Genomic DNA, 15,460 nt, shown 5'->3' with positions numbered 1-15,460 from the left:
ATACACAGTGTACTCGCACCTCTCCCGTCAGCACGTAGATGATCCCCAGAGCATGATTCAAGATCTTCTCAATCATCTCTCCTCTGTCCTGGCTCGCCATTACTTAGTGACACCTACAAGAGAAATAAACGTCAGCACTGAGTCATGTGACATAATGATATCATCACCTAATGACACCTACAGAGAATGAAACGTCAGTACTGAGTAATGTGACATAATGATATCATCACTTAATGACACCTACAGAGAATGAGACGTCAGTACTGAGTAATGTGACATAATGATATCATCACCTAATGACACCTACAGAGAATGAGACGTCAGCACTGAGTAATGTGACATAATGATATCATCACCTAATGACACCTACAGAGAATGAAACGTCAGTACTGAGTAATGTGACATAATGATATCATCACCTAATGACACCTACAGAGAATGAGACGTCAGTACTGAGTAATGTGACATAATGATATCATCACCTAATGACACCTACAGAGAATGAAACGTCAGCACTGAGTAATGTGACATAATGATATCATCACCTAATGACACCTACAGAGAATGTAACGTCAGTACTGAGTAATGTGACATAATGATATCATCACCTAATGACACCTACAGAGAATGAGACGTCAGCACTGAGTAATGTGACATAATGATATCATCACTTAATGACACCTACAGAGAATGAAATGTCAGTACTGAGTAATGTGACATAATGATATCATCACCTAATGACACCTACAGAGAATGAAACGTCAGCACTGAGTAATGTGACATAATGATATCATCACCTAATGACACCTACAGAGAATGAAACGTCAGCACTGAGTCATGTGACATAATGATATCATCACCTAATGACACCTACAGAGAATGAAACGTCAGTACTGAGTAATGTGACATAATGATATCATCACCTAATGACACCTACAGAGAAATAAACGTCAGCACTGAGTAATGTGACATAATGATATCATCACCTAATGACACCTACAAGAGAATGAGACGTCAGCACTGAGTAATGTGACATAATGATATCATCACCTAATGACACCTACAGAGAATGAGACGTCAGCACTGAGTAATGTGACATAATGATATCATCACCTAATGACACCTACAGAGAATGAGACGTCAGTACTGAGTAATGTGACATAATGATATCATCACTTAGTGACACCTACAGAGAATGAGACGTCAGCACTGAGTAATGTGACATAATGATATCATCATCTAATGACACCTACAGAGAATGAAACGTCAGTACTGAGTAATGTGACATAATGATATCATCACCTAATGACACCTACAGAGAATGAAACGTCAGTACTGAGTAATGTGACATAATGATATCATCACCTAATGACACCTACAGAGAATGAAACGTCAGTACTGAGTAATGTGACATAATGATATCATCACCTAATGACACCTACAGAGAATGTAACGTCAGCACTGAGTAATGTGACATAATGATATCATCACCTAATGACACCTACAGAGAATGTAACGTCAGCACTGAGTAATGTGACATAATGATATCATCACTTAATGACACCTACAGAGAATGAAATGTCAGTACTGAGTAATGTGACATAATGATATCATCACCTAATGACACCTACAGAGAATGAAACGTCAGCACTGAGTAATGTGACATAATGATATCATCACCTAATGACACCTACAGAGAATGAAACGTCAGCACTGAGTCATGTGACATAATGATATCATCACCTAATGACACCTACAGAGAATGAAACGTCAGTACTGAGTAATGTGACATAATGATATCATCACCTAATGACACCTACAGAGAAATAAACGTCAGCACTGAGTAATGTGACATAATGATATCATCACCTAATGACACCTACAGAGAATGAAACGTCAGCACTGAGTAATGTGACATAATGATATCATCACCTAATGACACCTACAGAGAATGAAACGTCAGTACTGAGTAATGTGACATAATGATATCATCACCTAATGACACCTACAGAGAATGAAACGTCAGCACTGAGTAATGTGACATAATGATATCATCACCTAATGACACCTACAGAGAATGAAACGTCAGCACTGAGTCATGTGACATAATGATATCATCACCTAATGACACCTACAGAGAATGAAACGTCAGTACTGAGTAATGTGACATAATGATATCATCACCTAATGACACCTACAGAGAATTAAACGTCAGCACTGAGTAATGTGACATAATGATATCATCACCTAATGACACCTACAGAGAATGAAACGTCAGTACTGAGTAATGTGACATAATGATATCATCACCTAATGACACCTACAGAGAATGTAACGTCAGTACTGAGTAATGTGACATAATGATATCATCACTTAATGACACCTACAGAGAATGAAATGTCAGTACTGAGTAATGTGACATAATGATATCATCACTTAGTGACACCTACAGAGAATGTAACGTCAGCACTGAGTAATGTGACATAATGATATCATCACCTAATGACACCTACAGAGAATGAGACGTCAGCACTGAGTAATGTGACATAATGATATCATCACCTAATAACACCTACAGAGAATGAGACGTCAGCACTGAGTAATGTGACATAATGATATCATCACCTAATGACACCTACAGAGAATGTAACGTCAGCACTGAGTAATGTGACATAATGATATCATCACCTAATGACACCTACAGAGAATGAGACGTCAGCACTGAGTAATGTGACATAATGATATCATCACCTAATGACACCTACAGAGAATGTAACGTCAGCACTGAGTAATGTGACATAATGATATCATCACCTAATGACACCTACAGAGAATGTAACGTCAGCACTGAGTAATGTGACATAATGATATCATCACCTAATGACACCTACAGAGAATGTAGACGTCAGCACTGAGTAATGTGACATAATGATATCATCACCTAATGACACCTACTGAGAATGTAACGTCAGTTACTGATTAATGTGACATAATGATATCATCACCTAATGACACCTACAGAGAATGAAACGTCAGCACTGAGTAATGTGACATAATGATATCATCACCTAATGACACCTACAGAGAATGAGACGTCAGCTACTGAGTAATGTGACATAATGATATCATCACCTAATGACACCTACAGAGAATGTAACGTCAGCACTGAGTAATGTGACATAATGATATCATCACCTAATGACACCTACAGAGAATGAGACGTCAGCACTGAGTAATGTGACATAATGATATCATCACCTAATGACACCTACAGAGAATGAGACGTCAGCACTGAGTAATGTGACATAATGATATCATCACCTAATGACACCTACAGAGAATGAAACGTCAGCACTGAGTAATGTGACATAATGATATCATCACCTAATGACACCTACAGAGAATGAGACGTCAGCACTGAGTAATGTGACATAATGATATCATCACCTAATGACACCTACAGAGAATGAAACGTCAGCACTGAGTAATGTGACATAATGATATCATCACCTAATGACACCTACAGAGAATGTAACGTCAGCACTGAGTAATGTGACATAATGATATCATCACCTAATGACACCTACAGAGAATGAGACGTCAGCACTGAGTAATGTGACATAATGATATCATCACCTAATGACACCTACAGAGAATGAGACGTCAGCACTGAGTAATGTGACATAATGATATCATCACCTAATGACACCTACAGAGAATGAGACGTCAGCACTGAGTAATGTGACATAATGATATCATCACCTAATGACACCTACAGAGAATGAAACGTCAGTACTGAGTAATGTGACATAATGATATCATCACCTAATGACACCTACAGAGAATGAAACGTCAGCACTGAGTAATGTGACATAATGATATCATCACCTAATGACACCTACAGAGAATGAAGACGTCAGCACTGAGTAATGTGACATAATGATATCATCACCTAATGACACCTACAGAGAATGAGACGTCAGCACTGAGTAATGTGACATAATGATATCATCACCTAATGACACCTACAGAGAATGAAACGTCAGCACTGAGTAATGTGACATAATGATATCATCACCTAATGACACCTACAGAGAATGAAACGTCAGCACTGAGTAATGTGACATAATGATATCATCACCTAATGACACCTACAGAGAATGAGACGTCAGCACTGAGTAATGTGACATAATGATATCATCACCTAATGACACCTACAGAGAATGAGACGTCAGCACTGAGTAATGTGACATAATGATATCATCACCTAATGACACCTACAGAGAATGAGACGTCAGCACTGAGTAATGTGACATAATGATATCATCACCTAATGACACCTACAGAGAATGTAACGTCAGCACTGAGTAATGTGACATAATGATATCATCACCTAATGACACCTACAGAGAATGAAACGTCAGCACTCAGTAATGTGACATAATGATATCATCACCTAATGACACCTACAGAGAATGAGACGTCAGCACTGAGTAATGTGACATAATGATATCATCACCTAATGACACCTACAGAGAATGAAACGTCAGTACTGAGTAATGTGACATAATGATATCATCACCTAATGACACCTACAGAGAATGAGACGTCAGCACTGAGTAATGTGACATAATGATATCATCACCTAATGACACCTACAGAGAATGAGACGTCAGCACTGAGTAATGTGACATAATGATATCATCACCTAATGACACCTACAGAGAATGTAACGTCAGCACTGAGTAATGTGACATAATGATATCATCACTTAATGACACCTACAGAGAATGTAACGTCAGCACTGAGTAATGTGACATAATGATATCATCACCTAATGACACCTACAGAGAATGAGACGTCAGCACTAAGTAATGTGACATAATGATATCATCACCTAATGACACCTACAGAGAATGAAACGTCAGCACTGAGTAATGTGACATAATGATATCATCACCTAATGACACCTACAGAGAATGAGACGTCAGCACTGAGTAATGTGACATAATGATATCATCACCTAATGACACCTACAGAGAATGTAACGTCAGCACTGAGTAATGTGACATAATGATATCATCACCTAATGACACCTACAGAGAATGTAACGTCAGCACTGAGTAATGTGACATAATGATATCATCACCTAATGACACCTACAGAGAATGAGACGTCAGCACTGAGTAATGTGACATAATGATATCATCACCTAATGACACCTACAGAGAATGAGACGTCAGCACTGAGTAATGTGACATAATGATATCATCACCTAATGACACCTACAGAGAATGAGACGTCAGCACTGAGTAATGTGACATAATGATATCATCACCTAATGACACCTACAGAGAATGAAACTTCAGTACTGAGTAATGTGACATAATGATATCATCACCTAATGACACCTACAGAGAATGAAACGTCAGCACTGAGTAATGTGACATAATGATATCATCACCTAGTGACACCTACAGAGAATGAAACGTCAGCACTGAGTAATGTGACATAATGATATCATCACCTAATGACACCTACAGAGAATGAGACGTCAGTACTGAGTAATGTGACATAATGATATCATCACCTAATGACACCTACAGAGAATGAGACGTCAGCACTGAGTAATGTGACATAATGATATCATCACCTAATGACACCTACAGAGAATGAGACGTCAGTACTGAGTAATGTGACATAATGATATCATCACCTAATGACACCTACAGAGAATGAGACGTCAGCACTGAGTAATGTGACATAATGATATCATCACCTAATGACACCTACAGAGAATGTAACGTCAGCACTGAGTAATGTGACATAATGATATCATGACCTAATGACACCTACAGAGAATGTAACGTCAGCACTGAGTAATGTGACATAATGATATCATGACCTAATGACACCTACAGAGAATGAAACGTCAGCACTGAGTAATGTGACATAATGATATCATCACCTAATGACACCTACAGAGAATGAGACGTCAGTACTGAGTAATGTGACATAATGATATCATCACCTAATGACACCTACAGAGAATGTAACGTCAGCACTGAGTAATGTGACATAATGATATCATCACCTAATGACACCTACAGAGAATGAAACGTCAGCACTGAGTAATGTGACATAATGATATCATCACCTAATGACACCTACAGAGAATGAGACGTCAGTACTGAGTAATGTGACATAATGATATCATCACCTAATGACACCTACAGAGAATGAGACGTCAGCACTGAGTAATGTGACATAATGATATCATCACCTAATGACACCTACAGAGAATGAGACGTCAGCACTGAGTAATGTGACATAATGATATCATCACCTAATGACACCTACAGAGAATGAAACGTCAGTACTGAGTAATGTGACATAATGATATCATCACCTAATGACACCTACAGAGAATGAAACGTCAGTACTGAGTAATGTGACATAATGATATCATCACCTAATGACACCTACAGAGAATGAGACGTCAGTACTGAGTAATGTGACATAATGATATCATCACCTAATGACACCTACAGAGAATGAGACGTCAGCACTGAGTAATGTGACATAATGATATCATCACCTAATGACACCTACAGAGAATGTAACGTCAGCACTGAGTAATGTGACATAATGATATCATCACCTAATGACACCTACAGAGAAATAAACGTCAGCACTGAGTAATGTGACATAATGATATCATCACCTAATGACACCTACAGAGAATGAGACGTCAGCACTGAGTAATGTGACATAATGATATCATCACCTAATGACACCTACAGAGAATGAGACGTCAGCACTGAGTAATGTGACATAATGATATCATCACCTAATGACACCTACAGAGAATGAGACGTCAGCACTGAGTAATGTGACATAATGATATCATCACCTAATGACACCTACAGAGAATGAGACGTCAGCACTGAGTAATGTGACATAATGATATCATCACCTAATGACACCTACAGAGAATGAGACGTCAGTACTGAGTAATGTGACATAATGATATCATCACCTAATGACACCTACAGAGAATGTAACGTCAGCACTGAGTAATGTGACATAATGATATCATCACCTAATGACACCTACAGAGAATGAGACGTCAGCACTGAGTAATGTGACATAATGATATCATCACCTAATGACACCTACAGAGAATGAAACGTCAGTACTGAGTAATGTGACATAATGATATCATCACCTAATGACACCTACAGAGAATGAGACGTCAGCACTGAGTAATGTGACATAATGATATCATCACCTAATGACACCTACAGAGAATGTAACGTCAGCACTGAGTAATGTGACATAATGATATCATCACTTAATGACACCTACAGAGAATGTAACGTCAGCACTGAGTAATGTGACATAATGATATCATCACCTAATGACACCTACAGAGAATGAAACGTCAGCACTGAGTAATGTGACATAATGATATCATCACCTAATGACACCTACAGAGAATGTAACGTCAGTACTGAGTAATGTGACATAATGATATCATGACCTAATGACACCTACAGAGAATGAAACGTCAGCACTGAGTAATGTGACATAATGATATCATCACCTAATGACACCTACAGAGAATGTAACGTCAGCACTGAGTAATGTGACATAATGATATCATCACCTAATGACACCTACAGAGAATGTAACGTCAGCACTGAGTAATGTGACATAATGATATCATCACCTAATGACACCTACAGAGAATGAGACGTCAGCACTGAGTAATGTGACATAATGATATCATCACCTAATGACACCTACAGAGAATGAGACGTCAGCACTGAGTAATGTGACATAATGATGTCATCACCTAATGACACCTACAGAGAATGAGACGTCAGCACTGAGTAATGTGACATAATGATATCATCACCTAATGACACCTACAGAGAATGAAACGTCAGCACTGAGTAATGTGACATAATGATATCATCACCTAATGACACCTACAGAGAATGAGACGTCAGCACTGAGTAATGTGACATAATGATATCATCACCTAATGACACCTACAGAGAATGAGACGTCAGTACTGAGTAATGTGACATAATGATATCATCACCTAATGACACCTACAGAGAATGTAACGTCAGCACTGAGTAATGTGACATAATGATATCATCACCTAATGACACCTACAGAGAATGAGACGTCAGCACTGAGTAATGTGACATAATGATATCATCACCTAATGACACCTACAGAGAATGAAACGTCAGTACTGAGTAATGTGACATAATGATATCATCACCTAATGACACCTACAGAGAATGAGACGTCAGCACTGAGTAATGTGACATAATGATATCATCACCTAATGACACCTACAGAGAATGTAACGTCAGCACTGAGTAATGTGACATAATGATATCATCACCTAATGACACCTACAGAGAATGAAACGTCAGCACTGAGTAATGTGACATAATGATATCATCACCTAATGACACCTACAGAGAATGAAACGTCAGCACTGAGTAATGTGACATAATGATATCATCACCTAGTGACACCTACAGAGAATGAAACGTCAGCACTGAGTAATGTGACATAATGATATCATCACCTAATGACACCTACAGAGAATGAAACGTCAGCACTCAGTAATGTGACATAATGATATCATCACCTAATGACACCTACAGAGAATGTAACGTCAGCACTGAGTAATGTGACATAATGATATCATCACCTAATGACACTTACAGAGAATGTAACGTCAGCACTGAGTAATGTGACATAATGATATCATCACCTAATGACACCTACAGAGAATGAGACGTCAGTACTGAGTAATGTGACATAATGATATCATCACCTAATGACACCTACAGAGAATGAAACGTCAGTACTGAGTAATGTGACATAATGATATCATCACCTAATGACACCTACAGAGAATGAAACGTCAGCACTGAGTAATGTGACATAATGATATCATCACCTAATGACACCTACAGAGAATGAGACGTCAGCACTGAGTAATGTGACATAATGATATCATCACCTAATGACACCTACAGAGAATGAGACGTCAGCACTGAGTAATGTGACATAATGATATCATCACCTAATGACACCTACAGAGAATGAAACGTCAGTACTGAGTAATGTGACATAATGATATCATCACCTAATGACACCTACAGAGAATGAAACGTCAGCACTCAGTAATGTGACATAATGATATCATCACCTAATGACACCTACAGAGAATGTAACGTCAGTACTGAGTAATGTGACATAATGATATCATCACCTAATGACACCTACAGAGAATGAGACGTCAGCACTGAGTAATGTGACATAATGATATCATCACCTAATGACACCTACAGAGAATGATACGTCAGCACTGAGTAATGTGACATAATGATATCATCACCTAATGACACCTACAGAGAATGAAACGTCAGCACTGAGTAATGTGACATAATGATATCATCACCTAATGACACCTACAGAGAATGTAACGTCAGCACTGAGTAATGTGACATAATGATATCATCACCTAATGACACCTACAGAGAATGAAACGTCAGCACTCAGTAATGTGACATAATGATATCATCACTTAGTGACACCTACAGAGAATGAAACGTCAGCACTCAGTAATGTGACATAATGATATCATCACCTAATGACACCTACAGAGAATGAAACGTCAGCACTCAGTAATGTGACATAATGATATCATCACCTAATGACACCTACAAGAGAGGGAATTGAACCATTGTGAGGGGATCACTGGGATCATTATACGTATCAGCGGTAGCACTGAGCTGTGAGATCACTGAGGTCATTATACGTATCAGCAGTAGCACTGATAGCTGTGAGATCACTGAGGTCATTATACGTATCAGCAGTAGCACTGAGCTATGAGATCACTGAGGTCATTATACGTATCAGCAGTAGCACTGATCCCTGTGAGGAGAACACTGAGGTCATTATACGTATCAGCGGTAGCACTGAGCTGTGAGATCACTGAGGTCATTATACGTATCAGCGGTAGCACTGAGCTGTGAGATCACTGAGGTCATTATACGTATCAGCGGTAGCACTGAGCTGTGAGATCACTAAGGTCATTATACGTATCAGCGGTAGCACTGAGCTATGAGATCACTGAGGTCATTATACGTATCAGCGGTAGCACTGAGCTGTGAGATCACTAAGGTCATTATACGTATCAGCGGTAGCACTGAGCTGTGAGATCACTGAGGTCATTATACGTATCAGCGGTAGCACTGAGCTGTGAGATCACTGGGGTCATTATACGTATCAGCGGTAGCACTGAGCTATGAGATCACTGAGGTCATTATAAGAATCAGCGGTAGCACTGAGAGCTGTGAGATCACTGAGGTCATTATACGTATCAGCTGTAGCACAGAGCTATGAGATCACTGAGGTCATTATACGTATCAGCGGTAGCACAGAGCTGTGAGATCACTGAGGTCATTATACGTATCAGCGGTAGCACTGAGCTGTGAGATCACTAAGGTCATTATACGTATCAGTGGTAGCTCTGATCCCTGTGGGGAGAACACTGGGGTCATTATACGTATCAGCGGTAGCACTGAGCTATGAGATCACTGAGGTCATTATACGTATCAGCAGTAGCACTGAGATGTGAGATCACTGGGGTCATTATATGTATTAGCGGTAGAACTGAGCTATGAGATCACTGAGGTCATTATACGTATCAGCAGTAGCACTGAGCTATGAGATCACTGAGGTCATTATAAGAATCAGCGGTAGCACTGAGCTGTGAGATCACTGAGGTCATTATACGTATCAGCTGTAGCACAGAGCTATGAGATCACTGAGGTCATTATACGTATCAGCGGTAGCACAGAGCTGTGAGATCACTGAGGTCATTATACGTATCAGCGGTAGCACTGATCCCTGTGAGGAGAACACTGAGGTCATTATACGTATCAGCGGTAGCACTGAGCTGTGAGATCACTGAGGTCATTATACGTATAAGCGGTAGCACTGAGCTGTGAGATCACTAAGGTCATTATACGTATCAGCGGTAGCACTGAGCTATGAGATCACTGAGGTCATTATACGTATCAGCGGTAGCACTGAGCTGTGAGATCACTAAGGTCATTATACGTATCAGTGGTAGCTCTGATCCCTGTGGGGAGAACACTGGGGTCATTATACGTATCAGCGGTAGCACTGAGCTATGAGATCACTGAGGTCATTATACGTATCAGCAGTAGCACTGAGCTATGAGATCACTGAGGTCATTATACGTATCAGCTGTAGCACAGAGCTATGAGATCACTGAGGTCATTATACGTATCAGCGGTAGCACAGAGCTGTGAGATCACTGAGGTCATTATACGTATCAGCGGTAGCACTGAGCTATGAGATCACTGAGGTCATTATACGTATCAGCAGTAGCACTGAGCTATGAGATCACTGAGGTCATTATACGTATCAGTGGTAGCACTGAGAGCTGTGAGATCACTAAGGTCATTATACGTATCAGCAGTAGCACTGAGCTGTGAGATCACTGAGGTCATTATACGTATCAGCGGTAGAACTGAGCTGTGAGATCACTGAGGTCATTATACGTATCAGCAGTAGCACTGAGCTGTGAGATCACTGAGGTCATTATACGTATCAGCAGTAGCACTGAGCTATGAGATCACTGAGGTCATTATACGTATCAGCAGTAGCACTGAGCTATGAGATCACTGAGGTCATTATAAGAATCAGCGGTAGCACTGAGCTGTGAGATCACTGAGGTCATTATACGTATCAGCTGTAGCACAGAGCTATGAGATCACTGAGGTCATTATACGTATCAGCGGTAGCACAGAGCTGTGAGATCACTGAGGTCATTATACGTATCAGCGGTAGCACTGAGCTGTGAGATCACTGAGGTCATTATACGTATTAGCGGTAGCACTGAGAGCTGTGAGATCACTGAGGTCATTATACGTATCAGCGGTAGCACTAAGCTATGAGATCACTAAGGTCATTATACGTATCAGTGGTAGCACTGAGCCCTGTGAGGCGAACACTGGGGTCATTATACGTATCAGTGGTAGCACCGAGCCCTGTTAGGAGAACACTGGGGTCATTATACGTATCAGCGGTAGCACTGAGCTGTGAGATCACTGAGGTCATTATACGTATCAGCGGTAGCACTGAGATGTGATATCACTGAGGTCATTATACGTATCAGCGGTAGCACTGAGCTGTGAGATCACTGAGGTCATTATACGTATCAGCGGTAGCACTGATCTGTGAGATCACTGAGGTCATTATACGTATCAGCGGTAGCACTGAGCTGTGAGATCACTGAGGTCATTATACGTATCAGCAGTAGCACTGAGATGTGAGATCACTGAGGTCATTATACGTATCAGCGGTAGCACTGAGATGTGAGATCACTGAGGTCATTATACGTATCAGCGGTAGCACTGAGCTGTGAGATCACTGAGGTCATTATACGTATCAGCAGTAGCACTGATAGCTGTGAGATCACTGAGGTCATTATACGTATCAGCAGTAGCACTGATCCCTGTGAGGAGAACACTGAGGTCATTATACGTATCAGCGGTAGCACTGAGCTGTGAGATCACTGAGGTCATTATACGTATCAGCGGTAGCACTGAGCTGTGAGATCACTAAGGTCATTATACGTATCAGCGGTAGCACTGAGCTATGAGATCACTGAGGTCATTATACGTATCAGCGGTAGCACTGAGCTGTGAGATCACTAAGGTCATTATACGTATCAGCGGTAGCACTGAGCTGTGAGATCACTGAGGTCATTATACGTATCAGCGGTAGCACTGAGCTGTGAGATCACTGGGGTCATTATACGTATCAGCGGTAGCACTGAGCTATGAGATCACTGAGGTCATTATAAGAATCAGCGGTAGCACTGAGAGCTGTGAGATCACTGAGGTCATTATACGTATCAGCTGTAGCACAGAGCTATGAGATCACTGAGGTCATTATACGTATCAGCGGTAGCACAGAGCTGTGAGATCACTGAGGTCATTATACGTATCAGCGGTAGCACTGAGCTGTGAGATCACTAAGGTCATTATACGTATCAGTGGTAGCTCTGATCCCTGTGGGGAGAACACTGGGGTCATTATACGTATCAGCGGTAGCACTGAGCTATGAGATCACTGAGGTCATTATACGTATCAGCAGTAGCACTGAGCTATGAGATCACTGAGGTCATTATACGTATCAGCAGTAGCACTGAGCTATGAGATCACTGAGGTCATTATAAGAATCAGCGGTAGCACTGAGCTGTGAGATCACTGAGGTCATTATACGTATCAGCTGTAGCACAGAGCTATGAGATCACTGAGGTCATTATACGTATCAGCGGTAGCACAGAGCTGTGAGATCACTGAGGTCATTATACGTATCAGCGGTAGCACTGATCCCTGTGAGGAGAACACTGAGGTCATTATACGTATCAGCGGTAGCACTGAGCTGTGAGATCACTGAGGTCATTATACGTATAAGCGGTAGCACTGAGCTGTGAGATCACTAAGGTCATTATACGTATCAGCGGTAGCACTGAGCTATGAGATCACTGAGGTCATTATACGTATCAGCGGTAGCACTGAGCTGTGAGATCACTAAGGTCATTATACGTATCAGTGGTAGCTCTGATCCCTGTGGGGAGAACACTGGGGTCATTATACGTATCAGCGGTAGCACTGAGCTATGAGATCACTGAGGTCATTATACGTATCAGCAGTAGCACTGAGCTATGAGATCACTGAGGTCATTATACGTATCAGCTGTAGCACAGAGCTATGAGATCACTGAGGTCATTATACGTATCAGCGGTAGCACAGAGCTGTGAGATCACTGAGGTCATTATACGTATCAGCGGTAGCACTGAGCTATGAGATCACTGAGGTCATTATACGTATCAGCAGTAGCACTGAGCTATGAGATCACTGAGGTCATTATACGTATCAGTGGTAGCACTGAGAGCTGTGAGATCACTAAGGTCATTATACGTATCAGCAGTAGCACTGAGCTGTGAGATCACTGAGGTCATTATACGTATCAGCGGTAGAACTGAGCTGTGAGATCACTGAGGTCATTATACGTATCAGCAGTAGCACTGAGCTGTGAGATCACTGAGGTCATTATACGTATCAGCAGTAGCACTGAGCTATGAGATCACTGAGGTCATTATACGTATCAGCAGTAGCACTGAGCTATGAGATCACTGAGGTCATTATAAGAATCAGCGGTAGCACTGAGCTGTGAGATCACTGAGGTCATTATACGTATCAGCTGTAGCACAGAGCTATGAGATCACTGAGGTCATTATACGTATCAGCGGTAGCACAGAGCTGTGAGATCACTGAGGTCATTATACGTATCAGCGGTAGCACTGAGCTGTGAGATCACTGAGGTCATTATACGTATTAGCGGTAGCACTGAGAGCTGTGAGATCACTGAGGTCATTATACGTATCAGCGGTAGCACTAAGCTATGAGATCACTAAGGTCATTATACGTATCAGTGGTAGCACTGAGCCCTGTGAGGAGAACACTGGGGTCATTATACGTATCAGTGGTAGCACTGAGCCCTGTGAGGAGAACACTGGGGTCATTATACGTATCAGCGGTAGCACTGAGCTGTGAGATCACTGAGGTCATTATACGTATCAGCGGTAGCACTGAGATGTGATATCACTGAGGTCATTATACGTATCAGCGGTAGCACTGAGCTGTGAGATCACTGAGGTCATTATACGTATCAGCGGTAGCACTGATCTGTGAGATCACTGAGGTCATTATACGTATCAGCGGTAGCACTGAGCTGTGAGATCACTGAGGTCATTATACGTATCAGCAGTAGCACTGAGATGTGAGATCACTGAGGTCATTATACGTATCAGCGGTAGCACTGAGATGTGAGATCACTGAGGTCATTATACGTATCAGCGGTAGCACTGAGCTGTGAGATCACTGAGGTCATTATACGTATCAGCGGTAGCACTGAGCTGTGAGATCACTGTGGTCATTATACATATCAGTGGTAGCACTGAGCCCTGTGAGGAGATCACTGAGGTCATTATACGTATCAGCGGTAGAACTGAGCTGTGAGATCACTGAGGTCATTATACGTATCAGCAGTAGCACTGAGCTGTGAGATCACTGAGGTCATTATACGTATCAGCAGTAGCACTGAGCTATGAGATCACTGAGGTCATTATACGTATCAGCAGTAGCACTGAGCTGTGAGATCACTGAGGTCATTATACGTATCAGTGGTAGCACTCAGCTGTGAGATCACTAAGGTCATTATACGTATCAGTGGTAGCACTGAGCCCTGTGAGGAGATCACTGAGGTCATTATACGTATCAGCGGTAGCACTCAGCTGTGAGATCACTGGGGTCATTAT

General features: G+C 41.2%; 1 protein-coding gene across 4 annotated transcripts in view; it reads right to left on the bottom strand.

The window, feature by feature from the left end:
• The window catches only part of LOC128656607 (zinc finger protein OZF), a 254,192-nt gene that overhangs the window by 201,784 nt on the left and 36,948 nt on the right, over window positions 1–15,460 (bottom strand). For all 4 annotated transcript variants that reach the window (XM_053710606.1, XM_053710624.1, XM_053710630.1 and 1 more), the window contains exon 2: window positions 20–113. In XM_053710606.1, the coding sequence (XP_053566581.1) occupies window positions 20–100 (81 nt within the window). In that variant the 5' untranslated portion in view covers window positions 101–113. The remainder of the gene's footprint in view (window positions 1–19; window positions 114–15,460) is intronic.

This window comes from Bombina bombina, chromosome 1 (genome assembly GCF_027579735.1).
Source record: "Bombina bombina isolate aBomBom1 chromosome 1, aBomBom1.pri, whole genome shotgun sequence".
Classification (NCBI taxonomy): domain Eukaryota; kingdom Metazoa; phylum Chordata; class Amphibia; order Anura; family Bombinatoridae; genus Bombina; species Bombina bombina.
This window is presented reverse-complemented; position numbering and strand designations above follow the sequence as displayed.